Raw genomic sequence first — 17,656 nt, forward strand, 5'->3', positions numbered from 1 at the left:
CTATTTCACATTGCTGTGCTTTTGCATTCTTCAGGGCTATGAGTCAATGCTGTAAACCAGACCTGAGAATAAAGAAGTTAGCTGTTCACTGGGTGCATCTACATATGCCATTAAGGCAATGTGATAAACTATGGTGCAGTTTGCGCCAGTCAGCTGCTCCCGGGCACAGTGTCTATGGCACAGCAGTTTGAACCAGGGTGGAGCAGCCCTGGGCTGGCTGATGGTCTGGGGGGGTCATCCTGGCCTCCAGGTGGCTGTGCTAGGTGGTGGAGTTGTTGACTGGGACATGAGGGTGCCAAAGTGCAGGGCAGCAGGCAGTCCCCATACTTTAGCACCCTCGTGCCTCAGCCAGCCCCTGCCACAGTCTACACGTTTCAGTGCACGTAATTACACTGTCCTGTACCCTGACAGTACTATCCTATGGCAGAGTTAATTAACTTACTGCACTCTAATAGTGGCACGTGTAGACTGTGATGCTTTACTATGGAGCTAATTAGTCAACTCCACAGTTAAGCACACATGTAGATGCACCCACTGAAGTGTTAGGCAAGTTCAGTTCTCCTTGCTGCTTAGTTCTTCTCTGTGCACTTGCATTTATTTTTCTTTCATCTTTTTTATCTTCCTTTTTTAGATCAAAGTGCCACTTAACCAGTGTAAATCTAGAATACTGGCCTGGAGTTACTCTGGGTTTTCATCAGTGTAACAGAGCACAGTTTAGCCCCAAGTCCATGTGGTCAACACCATCAGGGCTTTCTAAGTATCAGTTGTTTAGAGCCATATTCAAGACATGCATCCCCTTGAACCGTGTTGACTCTGTTGGAACTGGAGGAACTCTAAATGAGGGTAGAATTCAGGATCAAATTCTGCCATGCTCACTGGAGAGGAGAGTTGTGAGCAGTGCCGTGGACTCCAAACATGCAGCAGAATCAAGCCCTAAGTACTGATTTATTCTTGCAGATTATGCTGAAGCTCAGTAAATATGTTTTTAATATCCAGTTGGTAATATAACAGCAGCAGATGTCTCATTAAGCCTAAGTGGTTGCCTGACTGATTTCCTTGGCTTCTGTTTAGTCTGTACCTGCAGATGCTACTATCTGAAGGTCAGAGCACCTGAGTAGCCCTGAGTTCAATAAACTGCATTGAAGGGCAATGTTAGCTAAACTGGTATTCCTAAGCAAAGGGAAAAGAGAGCTGTTCATATAGGCCTGTTCTTTAATCCCCATATGCTTTATCTCCTCCCCCCCCCCCTTAAAAATAATTGCCTCATGAGCCTGTCACGAATCTTTGTAAACACTTCAAGATCCTCAGATGGACCTTCCACCATGATAATGGAAAATATTACTGTTGTTTGGAGTAGGAACCCAGTTGATTGTTTTCACTTCCTGAGCTCCTTTATACAAAAGTAGCGTGCGGTTACCATTTTGTAGTAGTGGTTCCTAGTTTCTAGATTTTGGGTATGATTCCAATCTCATTTCTCCTATAGCAAATTAGGACTTATTCCAGTGAAGCAAATGCTGTTGAATTGGTGTAAAAGTGATGGGAGAATAAGACCCTGTCCATTGTTGGCTGAAGGAGAAAGTCTCCTTAGAACCATTTAAAAACATCAGATCACAAAGCCTGACTGCACAATCCCCCCATTCTTTCCTTTGGAAGCAGATCATTACCTTTCTTAATATTTTCCTGGCGCTTTAATCACTGAATCCTAGTCTTAAACTCATTGTTGCACACCATACACCTTTTAAGGAAGTTGTGCTGATTTCAGAGGTCTGGTTCACGTGCTGTCCACATAATCACGAGGTCACTATGCCACCTTCTTGGATTTACATTAACTCTCTCCAGCAAGGCTGTTCTCCTGCTGGTTTTCTTTATGACAGATGCCTATTGGTCTGTAGCTGTGGGATTCTTTTCCTCCTACTGAACTCCCAAATCTTTTTCCTCCTCAGTCTCCTAAATCATCCATCTTGTATTCCAGATATCATTATCAGCCTTCATACCTTAGCTCTGCACATATTTTTCCACACTTATCTACATTAAACTGCAATTTGTCACCTCTTCCAGCTTGGCTTTAAATAATGTAAGTCCTTCTTATCTGATTGCATTGCTGCTCATTATTTGTGGTGCTACACCATACAGTTTCATATGCAGGCTTGGAAATCTTTCTTTGCATGCAATCATGAAGATCATTTGTATAAATAATATAAAAGCCAAGTATTTTAAGTTTTTTGCACAATCCCTATATAGTTTGTCTTCCAGCACTTGAAAGGCATGAGTAACTTTATAATCATTTTTGGCTCCCTATACACGTGCTCGTTCGCATTGTAATTATAACGCTCCAGTATTGCAGTGCCCATTCCAGCCAGTCCAGGTCCTGGCAGTCCCCTGCACATTTTAAAATGGCTGTAGGGGCACTTTATCTAAACCTTGTTGAATGAGCTTTAGATAAAGCATACCCCAGCCATTTTTAAACATGCAGGAGATTAATACATGTGACAGTGACCTGTTTTAATTAGAGTGGTTGTCTGGGAACCACTCTAATTTAAACACCCCCCTCCATTCCCAAGCACCTGTAAATGCAACCTTTATTTCTTGTTTTTCCCCTTAAAATCCTCATTTGATGAGGTAAGGAACAGAGTAACTTGTTATATAGGAGCTCCTTGTCTCTCGGCCTTCACACTGAGAAACCCTAAGTGTCCCCTCACTCTTATTAGAGTTAAGGTAAACAAGCTACTGAAAGTACCTGGCAAGTTATAACGCACCTTTCCATACCTGTCTGCTTCACCAAGAGGACACTGGGACTTTTAGAAATACTGTTTTGTGTATAGGAATGTGGAATCTTAAATGACAGTGCAGAGGTTTGCAAGGTTGATACTGTAAAAACACTTCTCCGCTTCCCTCTCCTTTCTCCAGATGGACGTGAGGACACTTGGGCAGAGACAGCTCTAATGGGTTCTGCCTTGAAGGAAGAGCAGATTTCTAGGAGGATGCAGTTGAGCAGAGCTCCCAGATGGCTTCCTGCATGGCCACAGATACAGTGCGTCTGCAGTGGTGGTTTAACAAGAGATAAGGACAGGGATATCAAATGTAAGGCCTGCAGGCAAGATCTGGCCCACCGAGCTGGGTCATCCGGCCCACTGATTTTTGCCCTGATTCTGGCTGCAATCGTAGATCTTCTTCCAGTTGACAGCCAAGTGCCTGGGTGAGACCCACAGCACTGGAGCCCCAGCAGGACCATGGCAAGAAGCCCAGCACTGTGGCTTGTTCCAGTGGTGGCAGCTAAATGCCCATTATCAGGATTCTGGACCTCTTCTTCCTGCCAGCTCCTAGACTGGCTACAATGGGCACCATGTGCACTGGATCTGGCATGGGAGGGTGGGGGGAGGTCCAACTCAGCCCATGGGGCTAGCCTCACACCAGTTATCCAGCCCATGGGACCAGATGAGTTTGACCCCCTTGGACTAGGAGAAGTGGCAGTAAGCTCTTTAAAGTCTCAGTCATTCTCTCTGTCTACAGTAGCCAGGGGGGCTATTACTGCCTTGACAGGGTGCTAAGTGCAGAAGAGCAGCTCCAATGTCACTACATAGCATGTCACTGCATAGATTTGGTCTCTTAGCTCTGCTTATCTCCCAGGTCTCTACTGATATATTTGCTGCACAACAAAGGGGCTGTCCATTGATACAGCACTAGGAGACTGGCACTCAGACCCTTTGGGCTCCTACAGACATGCAGCAAGGCTGCTCTGACGTGCTGTAAATCCATCACATAAATTAACGCACACCAGTAGGTTCTGGCATCATGTGTATCAGTGTCCCCGTGCTGAAAAATGGTGGCGGGACACTTTAAACTAAAACTTATTCAATGAGCTTTAGTTCAAAGAGCCCTGCTGCCATTTTTCAGTGTGGGGACACTGATACTCGTGACACTCAGGCACTTTTAATTAGCGTGGCTTGCTAATTAAAGTGCCACCCCTGCCTCCTGGAGCATGTCTGTCAACACCCTTCATATCTGAAGACTGAGCCCACATTGTTTCTAAAGGGCTGATGTGTTTGCAGAAAAGAAGAATGGGAGTCTCGTTCTGTGCCTTTGGGCAGAGAGTGAAGATGAGTTGTTGACTGTCTTAGCATTTTTGAGGAACCCTAGTCTGAAAGGTCATTAAAAATACCCATGTGCAGTTTTCCATAGGAAAATCTGACCCCAGGAAGAGTGGAGCTTTCATTAGCATCTTTGAAACTCCTGGCATCCACCTGTGTTTGCAATTATGCTGTTCATCAGAGCTGCAAAGGGAGGGATGGAAGAGTAATTTTTCTCTCCCTGTTGATGGTGGATTAGGGCGCAGTTCTGCTGTAAACCTGTGTTAGGTCAGAAGCAGGCCTGTTGTCTAGACTTTCTTCCAAGTAAAGACTGTGATTCTAGTTCTCCTGTCTTTAGCACAGGTTTTACTGTGGTGTGAGGGTGTGGGGTCCAATTCATTCTTTCATATGTTGTACATAAATCAGATGTAAATCCAGGACTGGGGGCAACCCAGGATTAATTTGTCTCCCAGTATAATTTAGAGCAGCCTTTGAGTGTCTCTCCAGTCCTGGAACCATATGGTACCTGAGGACTGCAGGAAAACAGTATGGATTGGTTATGTCCCTTGCCATGCCGTTTTGTTCCTGAGCTGAGAAGGGAGCTGTGACAGTCTTGTGCCACACAGAGATTTGCCTTATGCTAGGAAAATCACTGAGATCAGCAATTACAACCTGCTGATGTTCTCTTTGTGCTGGCTGCTGTGGGATTCAAGGGGTAGCAAAGTGGCAAAGTAATGTATCATATACAGATCCGGTTGTATAAAACTCAGCAGTGGATGGAAGTTTATGCCCTTTCATTTGATGCCACTTTAGGTTGCAGCCACTTATGCTACATTGTAATCTGATTCTTAGCAGAGTCGTGGAAAATGCAGACATGAATGAAACTTGATATGGGTGTTACATCTGATGCCTTTCTGTGATCTGCTTATCCTGCTGCATCCTGGTACCTTGTGACTCACAGAATCCAAAGTCCGTGCCAGTGGCAGAAATCTATATTGCCATCTACATACACATGCAACATGTCAGGAATTGGGCCAGATTCTTTTTGTGCTCCTGCTAGTGGGTGAGCAAGGGAGGAGTAGCCCGGCTAAAACTGCCACATTGACACTGGCAAAGGAATGGCAAAAGAGAAGATACTTTTTTCCCCCCATCAATTTCCACCTGATGTACACCTCACTTCTTGTCCCTGCTGAATCTCTCCAAGGGACTTCTATTAAGCTGTGCCTTTGTACCTGAGGCTGCATTTGTTTGAATCTGGGCAGATCTCCTTGTCTCACTCATTTGGATTTCACATAAGGAGATGTAACTGATAATGCTAATCTCACCCATTTGGATTTCATATTAGCATTATCAGTTACACAGCTCAAAGGAGCAAGACTCCCTTAAATGGTGACTTACCAAAATGCTTCCAAATCCTCTGGGCACCATGGAAAAGCTTCTAGCATCACATCCATCATGTGAAAATGTATGTGTGCATAAGCAATGAGAGGTTACAGATTTTATTGCACTGTAGTGTTTTGTGGCTGGCTCCAACAAAAATATATGTCTGCCGCTGTTATTTACAGCAGTAACAGTGAGAAATTACAAAGCCCACTCTTCATTAACCTCCAGTAAGGCTGTTCCTGCAGCCAGTGATTGCCATTATACTGATGGAGTGTTAATATAGCTCAATAGCCCTGTTCTGCCTGTCTCCCCATTGAATGTATCACAATCCCTGCCTTCCCCCACTCCACAAGGCACCTCCAACAGAAGGTGCTGAAATGATTGATGAATAAAGCAGCTCACAAAGACAAGCACACTGCCCAGAGCAACAGCTGTCTAGCCATATCCACTGAATAATTAGATAAATGAGCCCCAAACTGAATCTTACAGTTTGGTAGAAGGAAGTAATAATATCCTTACTGTTGAAGCACTGTTATGTTCCCTTATTCTAACCTCCATTTCTGGTTATTAGTGTTTTGTGTAGCTTACCTTCCCCTACCTTCGATGCTTCACTCCCAAGACTCCAGACAGATCCCTGCAGGCATTTGAGAGACAGAAGTATCACTGGCTGGCTTTAGCATTTTTTTTTCTGTGGCACTGATTGTTCTACTTTCCAGTACCCAAAGAAGCTTTGTCTTTTTGTTCAGATTAAGAATATAATAAAGGTTCCTGTGGCAGGTCACTAAATGGGCTTCCCAGAGAAGAAACCTACAATTAACAAATTCATTTCTCTATGAGACATCAGTGTGTTTATGGAAATACACTGTAGAAGGTGAAAAGTGAGGAAACATGGTTCAGGCAATCTAAATAATAGGAGAGACAATTGAAGTGTTTACATTTAGTCACAGTTATCTTACGGTGGTATAAAGATATCATTATTTCCCTATAGTAATATTTATTGTGTGGCAACTGTGGGTGAGCGTTGACCTTTTAAGCCAGCTATCACTGTAAAGAAATACATTCATAAAAATGTAGCTACTCATTAACATAACTCTGTGTAAGCAATATGGGCCTGATTTAGCATTCACTTATGTTTCTGTAATCAGGATGCCATCAGTGAATTCAGCAGCACTGGCTGCAAAGTTGATGTGAGAGGAAATAAAGCTACAGAGGCAGGACCCAGATCCTGCCAAAAATGATGGAAAGATACCCAATGAGTCTATTGAATTCTGTAGACTTTAGATTAAGCCCTAGACCACAAAATCATGCACAAGACTGCAAGGATTATGCTACTGCTTCTTGAGTGGACAGGATTAAGGGGTGAGGTTTATGCCCTAGAAAAGAAACTATAACAATGGAGAAACAGAAGACCAGATACTGAACTAATTCATACTGATGTAAATTCAGGGTAATTCTTCTGAGTTAATCAAGATTTACATGGCTGTAAGAGAGATATTTGGCCCGGAATGTTTCTCAATAGTATGTCTCTCACCCAGAGGATGCTTTCATGTCTTGTATTTTTTTTGCCCTCTAGAAACAGTTAGAGGTGTGTCTTAACGCTTGACACTACCAAAGTCCGGAACAATTATTGAGACACCAGTAAGAACTTCTGGCAGGCTGCTGGAGTGGTCCTGTTAATCACAAGTGTTATCTTCTAAACCCTTTAATTGCAGGAGATTAGTTGAGAAGTGCAGCAGTGGAGCAAAAGAATAATGACATGAAGGAAGTGAAGCTTAAAAAACCCCAATTTCTTCCCTTTAAGGCGTAGAGTCTCCATTTATAGTTTATTTAAATATAAATTGTAAGGAAAAGCACAAAATATTAGAGTTCTTAAATCCCACTGTTCAGCTGGTTTCAAATTAACTGTAAAATATTTCTCCTTTTCCCAGAGCAGCAGCTGTGATCTTCAAACCTGTCTGTTGCTGAAATTGAACTGAAGTCTTTTAAGTCTATTAAGTTCGTGGAGCTGTCCCCAGAGCTGCATGAATTATTGTTCTCCCTTCCTTTGTGCTGCCTCCCCAGTGTAGAGGATTGCATGGTCCTGTGCTGGCTTTATAGCCAGTGCCTCTACTTATTCAGAAATTGCATATGAAATTGTGAAATGGGAGTGCAATGGGCTATGTGTTTCCATCAGTTCTGCCTGATGTAGTATATTTGATGTACTATTTTCATAACCAAAGTTCAAGAATCTCCATGTGACAAAACTTCAGTGTTAAGTTACTTTCATGAGTACAACATTTTGCATGTCTAGAGTATCTTCTGGGCTTTTAAAATACTTTTCCAGGCTTATTGAATGTAGCGATACAACTCACCTGTTGGGCACGCAGTTATTCTACCCATTTTACTGATGGGGGAATACGACATAGAAATCAAGTAACATTTATCTGACAGTACTGTGTTGGGTCAAGATAGAGGCCATAGCTCCTGCCTGTCAGGACTTCTTTTGTTTTAACCATAAACCTAGGCTTCCTATCAGCAAATGGATATAACTCAAACCTAAGTGTTTTGTAATATATTTCACTATTCTTAAGATGTTAGTGTACTAGGATTACATGTATGCTGCTAATATACATCTTCCCATTTCACAGGGCACCTCTGCTGTATCTTGTATTTTTCCTGTTTGTTGCTGTTTCTGTTGCACCCATTGACAGGTTCCTTGGGATGTGACTTGCACTTACTTTGCATGTCCAGGGTCTGATTATCTTCTTAATTAATTTAACGCAAATCAGGAATAACTCAGTGGCAGTGACTGAAAACTGGTTCAAATGGGAGGAGAATTAGGCTCCTATAAAATGCCAAATTAGTGCAAATTACCCTTTGTTATTGCTCATGCTGAATTTTCAGCCTAGGATTGGGAAAATGTAATGGACTGTGCAACTGTGCAACTACACCTGACTTTCAGCCATGTGATATCAGAATCAGACTTTGCATCTGATTAATAGCAAATAGCCACCCACTAAGGGTGACTTTCTTTTCTTTCCGGATGCCTTAACGATATAATTTGGTCATTTACGTAATCATTTAATTGCCCAACATACCATTTATGCACAGGCTGGCCCTCTATTCCTGTACTCATAGCCCTGTGCACGTGAATAGCTATAGACACTGCCAGAAGTAGAATGCCAGCCTGTGCATTTTAAAAAACTGGATAGCCATATAGTTGATCAAATCTGGTCATCTAGGCATGTAGAGAAAACAGACTGCCTCCCTAAGTTGACAAGGGCGTATGGCAGTCCAGTGATTTTCCGGGATCATTAAAGTGTCATGAGTGTCTGTCTTATCTGTGGCTCCAATTCATAATTTTCTGGTAAATATAGAATAATAGAAAATGAGGGTTGGAAGGGACCTCAGGAGGTCATCTAATCCAACATGCTACTTAAAGCAGGACCATCCCCAACTAGATCATCCCAGCCGAGGCTTTGTCTAGCTGGGTCTTAAAAACCTCCAATGATGGAAAATCCACAACTTCTCTGGGTAACCTGTACCAGTGCTTTACTACACTCTTAGTGAGAAAGTTTTTTTCCTAATAGTTAACCTAAACTTAGTTTGCTGCAACTTGAGACCATTGTTCCTTGTTCTGTCATCTGCCACCACTGAGAGCAGTCTAGTGCCATCCTCTTTGGAACCACCCTTCAGGTAGCTGAAAGCTGCTATTAAGTCCACCTCAGTCTTCTCTTCTCCAGTTCCCTCAACCTCTCCTCATAAGTAATGTGCCCCAGCCCCCTAACCACTGGACTCTTTCCAGTGCCCTCCACTGGGCTCTTTTCATTGATTTCCACTGGATTCTTTCCAATTTGCCCATATCCTTTCTGTAGTGGGAGGCCCAAAAGTGGACACAGTATTCCAGATGTGGCCTCACCAGTGCTGAATAGAGGGAAATATAGCAATCCTTCTCTGTAACTTATAGGAAACATTTGCTTGTGTCCTAAAAGTAAATTATGAGACCAATATGCTGAAACCAGCAAAGTTTGTTGCAATATAGTGCCACTGTCTTGCTTCACAACTTCAGAGGAAAACCTTTGTATACTAGAAGTCTAGGAGCTAATAAGAAAAACATTTAGGCTGCCTGTTAGACGTTGCTTCTCCAGGGGCCTCCAAGAGGAGCTTCTTGTGATGGTAGTGTAGTCAGCATATTTGCCACTGATGGTAAGAAATTTTAGAATTTAAGTTATGTTGGCATTTTACTCCTGGGAGAGAAAAAACTGGATCATGAAACATCTGCTTCTGGAAACACAGTAACATAGTAACATCTGTTGGAAGCTAGCAGGATTAAGTACACTAGTTCAGCAATGAGAAGCAGTGGGTCTTATTCTGATTTTACTGTTACTGGTGTAAACCAGGAAGAACTCCAGTATATTTGGGAGGGGACAGGGGTACAGTGCTGTAATACTGGTATAAATTAGGTTATAATGGGAATTCCATAGCCCCTATTCAGCCCAAAGAGGTCAGTTAGTCTCCAGTTCTACTCTGCTCATGCAATGACCAAGTATCTGCAGGGTATGTGTTCATAACAGCAAAAAACCCATAGAGAAAAAAGGGATTTTTAAACCATACCAAGAAGTTAATCTTTATTTAAAGCATTGCATTTAGCTTGATTTTCAGCATGTCAGTTCTAAATATGGGTATCCATTAGTGGCACAGTGATAAAGCTAGGCACCCAGGGCACAGGGCTGTGTTGACTTCCAGTGGCCACCTAAGTTGGCTCCTGGGGCAGTTTCTTCACTCTAGTTACACCACTGGTATTCATTTAAAATGGTAGGTTACTGCAGAGAAAGCAAACAGGGAAGAGAATGAAAGCAAACAAACAGTTAAAGGCTTATATTTGCCCTTTGTTTTCTTGTACTTCTAAGGACTCACTGTTTCACTACATCTGTTCCCCATTGACTTGGTTGGTATTCTGTCCCCAAACTGCCTAGACTCACTTGGAATAAATAAGCATATTTGGTGAAATTCATACCTTGCTTCAGCAGTTGTAGCTCTCTTTGTGCTCACTGATAGCTGTACCCACTCAAGGCATGGCTGAACAGAATGCCTCTAATAGTAAATTGAAAGGGGGAGAAAAGGGGAGGCAAAGCAAAATAAATAAATAAAATCAGGAATCTAGGAGCATGTTTAACATACTTGGTCAAGTACTTTTTTGGCATTACTTTAATTGATAGTCTAATGACAACTTTTTTTTCTTAGGACTGTTTCTCAAACTTTTGGTACCTGGGGCATCCTTTTTTTTGGCTGTTACAATTGGTGGTACAGGGATGCCTGGGGGCAGGGAAAAGGTGGGTGTTGCGGTGCACCTCGCTGCCCCACTCCTAGAGAGGGGAAAACTGGCAGGGGAGAAGCTCTGGCAGTGCTAAGGAGCCCTGGCGGTGAGTAGGGAGCACAGCTGTGGGTTGCCAGGGCAACTAATGCGAATCAGCTGCCTGTAGGAGGCAGGGCCTGGCCCTTATAAAACCCAGGGCGAAAGCCAGGCTGGCAGTTCCTTGCCAGCAGTCACAGAGGTAGGAGCTCCTGGAGCTAGGAGGTGAGCACTGTAGGAACCGCTCTAGCCGAGTGAAGGAGGGCAGCTTGAAGAGGTTTGAGCACCATGGTTTAGCCAGGCGACGTTGACTTAAGTTGTGGCCAAGAGGCTTGTGTTTGGTTGTGGTTGTTTATTACACTGGTGGTTTGGGTGAGGCTATAGGGGTTGGAGGAGGCCTCACTGGGGACTCACAACAGAGGGTGAGGACCCCAGCGCCCAAGTGGGCGCAGCATACTCATAGGGACCTACAGTGGTGTGGGGGCCCTAGCACCAGTGAGGGCACAGCGTACTCAGGGGGAACCCACAGCAACATGTAGACCCCGGCGCCAGTGAGGGCGCAGCTTACGGAGTGCTTAGACCCCAGCCCTAGAGAGGGGCAACTTTGGAGAAGCCCCAGTGCGGGCGTACCGAGCCCTAGAGAGGGGCAACTTTGGAGAAGCCCCAGTGCGGGCGTACCGAGCCCTAGAGAGGGGCAACTTTGGAGAAGCCCCAGTGCGGGCGTACCGAGCCCTAGAGAGGGGCAACTTTGGAGAAGCCCCAGTGCGGGCGTACCGAGCCCTAGAGAGGGGCAACTTTGGAGAAGCCCCAGTGCGGGCGTACCGAGCCCTAGAGAGGGGCAACTTTGGAGAAGCCCCAGTGCGGGCGTACCGAGCCCTAGAGAGGGGCAACTTTGGAGAAGCCCCAGTGCGGGCGTACCGAGCCCTAGAGAGGGGCAACTTTGGAGAAGCCCCAGTGCGGGCGTACCGAGCCCTAGAGAGGGGCAACTTTGGAGAAGCCCCAGTGCGGGCGTACCGAGCCCTAGAGAGGGGCAACTTTGGAGAAGCCCCAGTGCGGGCGTACCGAGCCCTAGAGAGGGGCAACTTTGGAGAAGCCCCAGTGCGGGCGTACCGAGCCCTAGAGAGGGGCAACTTTGGAGAAGCCCAAGTTGGGCACAACGAGCCCCAGGAAGGGGCAGCCTTTTTAAGAAGCCCACTATGGGCGTAGCAAGCCCCAGAGCGGGGCAACTGTTGAGAAGCCCCAGTGCAGGCGTGACGGTCCCAGGAAGGGGGCAATACTTTAGAAGCCCAGGTGTGGGCGCGGAAAGCCCCAAGGAAGGGGGCGGCATTTTAGAAGCCTGAGTGTGGGCGTAAGGGGGGCATTATCGAGAAGCCCTAGTAAGGGCATAGCAGGCCCCAGGAGGGGGCACTATTGAGAAGGGCCAGACAAGGGGCAACAGCGCAGAGAAGGCCCGGAGTGGGCAAGGAGAGCCCTAGGAGGGGGCGTCGGTGTACAGAGAAAGACAAGCCAACGTCTATCCCATCTGCGAGGCTTGGGGCGTGGTATCAGGGGAGGTTGGAGCCACGCGTAGCCCATAAGGCTAGGGTGCCCCGAAGCACCCATTTGTGCTGGACAAGATCCACGAGGGGTCCAGGAGTTTACGTGTCCAAGAGGGTATAAGGCAGCCTCCCAACTTAACTTAAGAGCAAAGACGTGGCGGGCGAGATTAGAGGGTGCCCTTGGGCCGACTTGACACGGAGAGGGGGCCTCAAGGAGATCACGGCCCTCCTGCAGGATTCTGCCGTGACAGCGGGGAAGGTGGCAGCAGCAGTGGCTGTCTCCAGAGGAGCAGCTGCAGGCACTGCTAGAGTATCTGGGTCACATGCAGGGTGCCAGATTTTTCAGCTTTCATTTGCTCCTCAATCTTTTTTTCTTAGGATAAAAGATTTAAGATCAAATGACCCTTTTTAGTAAGGTGGACTAAAACAGAGAATGAACCTGATTCATCTATGGTCTAATTCCATTATCTTCCAAATGATTCTGAATTCCCAAAGCTTCTGATTTGCTCTCATCTCTTTTTTGAAAAGCTAATGCCACCGTGAAAGAGGATCCATACCCACAAAGAGTCATATCCCCAGAAAGACAGCAGGGTTTGGCATTGGGTCCATTCCTTCCTTACATATACAAGCTGCCTTTTGGTGGTATCAACATGAGTTTGCCCCCTTTGCACTGTGGAGGGAAAGAAGCTGTGTCTTTGTCTCAAATTTGGGGACATAATCTCCTCTTGATACACGTGCAGGCGACTCCCAGCATGAAAGCAGTAGTTGTGCTTTGACCCTGGAAGGAAGAGGCCACTTAATTGACTTCTCCTTATGTACCTAAACTTCTGTATATTTGATAAAATAACAACACATCTTTAAGAGGTGCTTAAACATGATTTCAGCCTGGTTGTCAGGAGTCATTCTGCTTTAGAACAAAATGATCTCCATTATGACTTGAAAGGAAATACACTATATTTATCCAAATCCAAGACACCTGAATTTAAGATCTCCTCCCCATTTTGTCCTCCTGTGCTTGTGCCTGCCTCCCTGCTACCTGTCCCCAGTGCTTGCCCCCCTGCCTCTTGTCCCCCATACCTGTGCCTTGCCATCTGTCCCCCTATTGCCTTCCCTACAACTCCCTGCCTCCCCTGCCACTTACCTTCTGGGTGGCTCTGGCTTCCACTTCAGGGCTGTCAGCAGCAGTGGCCCCTGTGGCAGCCCAGCCCGGTCAGGTAAAAGCAATGGCAGCAGCTCAGGGCATGACCAGTTCAGAGCCAGCGGGGCTAGAGCTGGATCTGAAGGAACCAGTGGCGGGGAAGATGAGAAGGCAGCAGGGGGGCAAGCTATATGGTTTCTCCTGCACTTTTCCCAAGCCACACCATGGGTCTCCCCTCTCCATTCCTTCCACCATGTGGTTTCCTCCCCTGGTGCAAGCCACTCCATCCTAGGGCAGACAGCAACTTAGCTGTGGCTTCAGCCCTGGGCCCAGAGGTGAAGCTGGAGTTGAGCCTCCCTGCCCCTTACACTGGGATGGTGCTTGAATCTAAGACTAGGCTTCCCCCCATGCTGACTGAGGGAAAGAACCTCATCTTGGATTCAAGTAAATACAATGAGTTGACAAAGATGGAGAATGTAGCCTAGGAAATTCAATGTGTCCTGGGTCAAATAAAGGAACCAGTCAGATTGAATTATATCCCGTTTTGCTGATATCCAAATTGCTTACATGTTAGGTTAAGGATACTGCATAACCTCATTACATGCACGGAGATGAATCTTAGTCAGAGAAATAACACCTTATTATGCAGTCATCTAATGGACTGTAAGCTAACATGTTTTAACAAATCCTTTATTGCTCATTACCTTCCAGTCCCTTGGAGATCATTTCAAAAGCTGACCATTAAAACTGGGCTCTTTCACAACTCTTTGATGATGACACTAAGAACTGGGCATTTCATGTCTTTGCATTTGGATTAGAATTTGAAAGGTGTAAATTACAGATCTGGCTTTTATGTGCTTATTTTATTGAAACAGCACCAGCTCTGATAGCCTGGCAGTCTCGATTACCTTTTGCTTTGCTTAATTGGGCCACTGGGGTGCAGTTAATTTTCAATTTATATTAATAGCAAGACAAAGAAGGTGATGTAATACCTCTGTATTAGAGTAACACAGACATTAAAATACAGTGATGTACCTGGTAATTATAAATACATGACTTCCTTGTGGAGGCTAGGGAGAGGGAATTGTTGGCTTTATTCATTATGTATTTTAGATCATGTCCTGCTCAGACACCTGGAGCAAGTGTAATTTGGCCCAGTATATTTGAAAGCCCATTTAAAAAATCCTATACTTGGGTATATTCAATGCTCTAATTAGATGGTTATTTCTTTTTTGTGTTTACTGACAGGTGAAAGTCATGGTACGTATTTGTTCCACACTCACCAGGGACACCTCTGAGTCCAGCTCCTTCCTAAAGGTTGATCCCCGTAAGAAGCAAATCACTCTGTATGACCCATTGTCCTGTGGAGGTCAGAATGCCTTTCAGAAAAGGGGCAACCAGGTTCCCCCAAAGATGTTTGCTTTTGATGCTGTTTTCCCCCAAGATGCATCTCAGGTAAGTAAAGTATGATGTGTTGGATAAGGATCTAAACACTAATGTGCTTAAGAACCAAATTCAACCCTTCTACAATGTTACATAATTCTGGGGGTTTAGGCCAGACTTGAATTTAGCTTACAAGTAACAGCAGCACATGATTAAGGCATATATCAATAATGGGATTATCAACTTGAGTCTTTGTGTTAAATAGATGTTTCTAATAATATATGTGCAATTAATCGTACTGGTGACATAAGAAGCTGTCTAGTCAAGGAGACATCAGATATCAATTTTTAATAGTATCCCCCAAACCATTGTTGTTCTTGTGAATCATGTGAAGATATCCTCAGTTCATGAAGAAACAAGTGAATATTTGTGTAGGGTTTTGTTGTTCAATAAGATGTTTTTCTATCTTGGATCTGTGTATGCCATGGTTCTCCTTTTAGATTTGTATTTTTGCCTAATGAGCTCAATAAACCAAACATACCATACAGCCTACTAAAAGTGATAGTTAAGAAAACTAATTAGAAAGCACTACTATAAAAAGTATGTGAACTGGATGTGGGGAAAAACACCAACAAATGTCTTATCTACAGTAGATTTCTGCTCTCCCCTCCCCCCCCCCCCATTCTAAATATTGCTACTATAGGTCCAGCTGTGGAAATTTACAGCAGTGGTAGAAATACTTTAGAAACATGGCCTACACGAGATGATGCAAAATGGTTGTGGTTGTGCTCTCTGTCTTTACAAATGATCTATTCACTCATACATTGGACAACACATTTACAGCACTTGTTGCACCCAGGATCCTGCCCATAATATTTGAAGCAATAGAATGGGCTGAAAATTTTTCAGATTTGATTTATTTTAACAAAGAAAGGTAAATTTATTTTTGCAAGATATTAATTTTCAGTTAATGTTATTAATTGTTTATTTTCAACCAGCTCTCCCAAATACAGATTCTGTCTGCTTCTGTCATGTGCATTTTATTCACCTTGTCTTAGCAAATAGTAAATGTGTTGGAAGAGAAACATCTGCCATTTCTTAACCTACAGAGACCCTCTTTCAAAGGATGATGAAGTTTCAAGAGAGGGATTCTGTGGGGAAACTTCATTGGCTTGGAGCCAAATCCCAGTCACCCTTCTGTTCTCAGTAGCCTCCTTAGCTCAAGGGGACAATCCATGCCAGTACAGAAAGCAAGAATAGGCCTTTAGAGGTGACGCTATATTATTTGCAACACAAATAATATGGTGAGATCACAGCTGTTAATATAGATAATATTGTCTTAATATTTTGCATTACATATCATTGTTAATCTTTTTCTACCTGTGGCAGGCTGAAGTATGTGCTGGGACTGTAGCTGAGGTGATCCAGTCAGTGGTGAATGGGGCAGACGGCTGTGTCTTCTGCTTTGGCCATGCCAGACTAGGTTGGTATTACTACTTTTCCATATGTGAGGTATACACTTGGAGTCTAAGATGACTTGTTATTTTTAATTAAGGAAAACAAAAATAACTCCCATATTTCCCCATGTTGTGTACCCACAGTATTTGAAATTGGAATATGCTGTTCACACATCTGTTTCTCCTGCATCTTCACTTCTGTTGTTTGTCCATTTATCATTTTTTGCATATTACCCAAATCCTAAATCATAAGGTCTTTGAAGCAGGCATTGCCTTTTAATTGTTGGTTTGTTCAGTGCTTTTACAATGAAGTCTTGACCCTGCCTGATGTCTGTAGGCACTGCTCCAAAAGAAGTAATAAAAAATTATGAGATAGTTTTAACTTCAATTCCTCATTAATGAATCACCCTCAAGTTAACTTTTCCAAACGTGTCCTGTGTTTGGAATTCTTTGGTAGAGGTGCTGTTGCAACTATTTTTAATCTATGTCTTGCTTACGATCTGTCTAGTCAGGTATTCCTTTAAGTATTTGATACTTGTGAGTCAATATTCAAGCATTGTGATTGGGTTCCTAAATACGCCATATATTTTCTATACCTTGGTTGGATTATAAACTGCTGCCTCTTCTTTCATAAATAAATATGATTTTCATGATGAATTGAACTTTCTGTGTCTAGCCAAGATTCATTTTCTGTAAACATTTATATGACCCAAGCTTCAAAGATTCAGAAAAGGGAAAGAAAAGAGGGGAAACGTTTGGTCAATGCTCTAGATTCTTTTGTAAATAATGAACATTCTAACTTAAAATTTTATGTCCTCTTTAATAATACCTAACAATAACTAGAGAGGTATCTGTTAGGAAATGCTGGTTCTTTAATAGCAATGACTGTACTAAATGCATTATTGTCTGTAAAATGCCCTCTCCCTAGAGCTATGCTGCATTAAAAGCAAAAATCCACACTCTCCACCTTCCCCCCAAAAAACTCAGCAGACATTACTTTTCTAGTAATTAAATGGTCCAATTTGCTAACAGGCCCTGTTTTTCCATTGGTGCACCCAGAATTGATGAATACTTGAACAGTTAGGGTAGAATTCCAAGTGCTGGGCACTTTAGTACAATTTCAAATTCTATTTTTTTCTGTGGTAAAACAGACTTGCTCTACTGGAAGCAAGGAGGAGGAGAACCATGACATCAACAGTCTTTCCATGATTTAGCCCAATGGTCTAGAGGTAGGGTTTTGCCTGGGGAATGGGAGATCCAGGATCTATGCCCCATTCACCTGCATCTCCTACTTCCCGGCAAAGAGCTCTATCTACCAACCTACCACTTTGGAAATATGCAAATCTCCTGAGCAATCA

General features: G+C 43.9%; 1 protein-coding gene across 1 annotated transcript in view; it reads left to right on the forward strand.

Moving 5' to 3' along the window:
- Positions 1-17,656, forward strand: part of KIF26B (kinesin family member 26B) — a 498,361-nt gene that overhangs the window by 362,443 nt on the left and 118,262 nt on the right. The window contains exons 6-7 of the mRNA XM_059716126.1: positions 14,707-14,913; positions 16,231-16,324. Coding sequence (XP_059572109.1) covers positions 14,707-14,913; positions 16,231-16,324 — 301 coding nt within the window. The remainder of the gene's footprint in view (positions 1-14,706; positions 14,914-16,230; positions 16,325-17,656) is intronic.

This window comes from Alligator mississippiensis, chromosome 1 (genome assembly GCF_030867095.1).
Source record: "Alligator mississippiensis isolate rAllMis1 chromosome 1, rAllMis1, whole genome shotgun sequence".
Classification (NCBI taxonomy): Eukaryota; Metazoa; Chordata; order Crocodylia; family Alligatoridae; genus Alligator; species Alligator mississippiensis.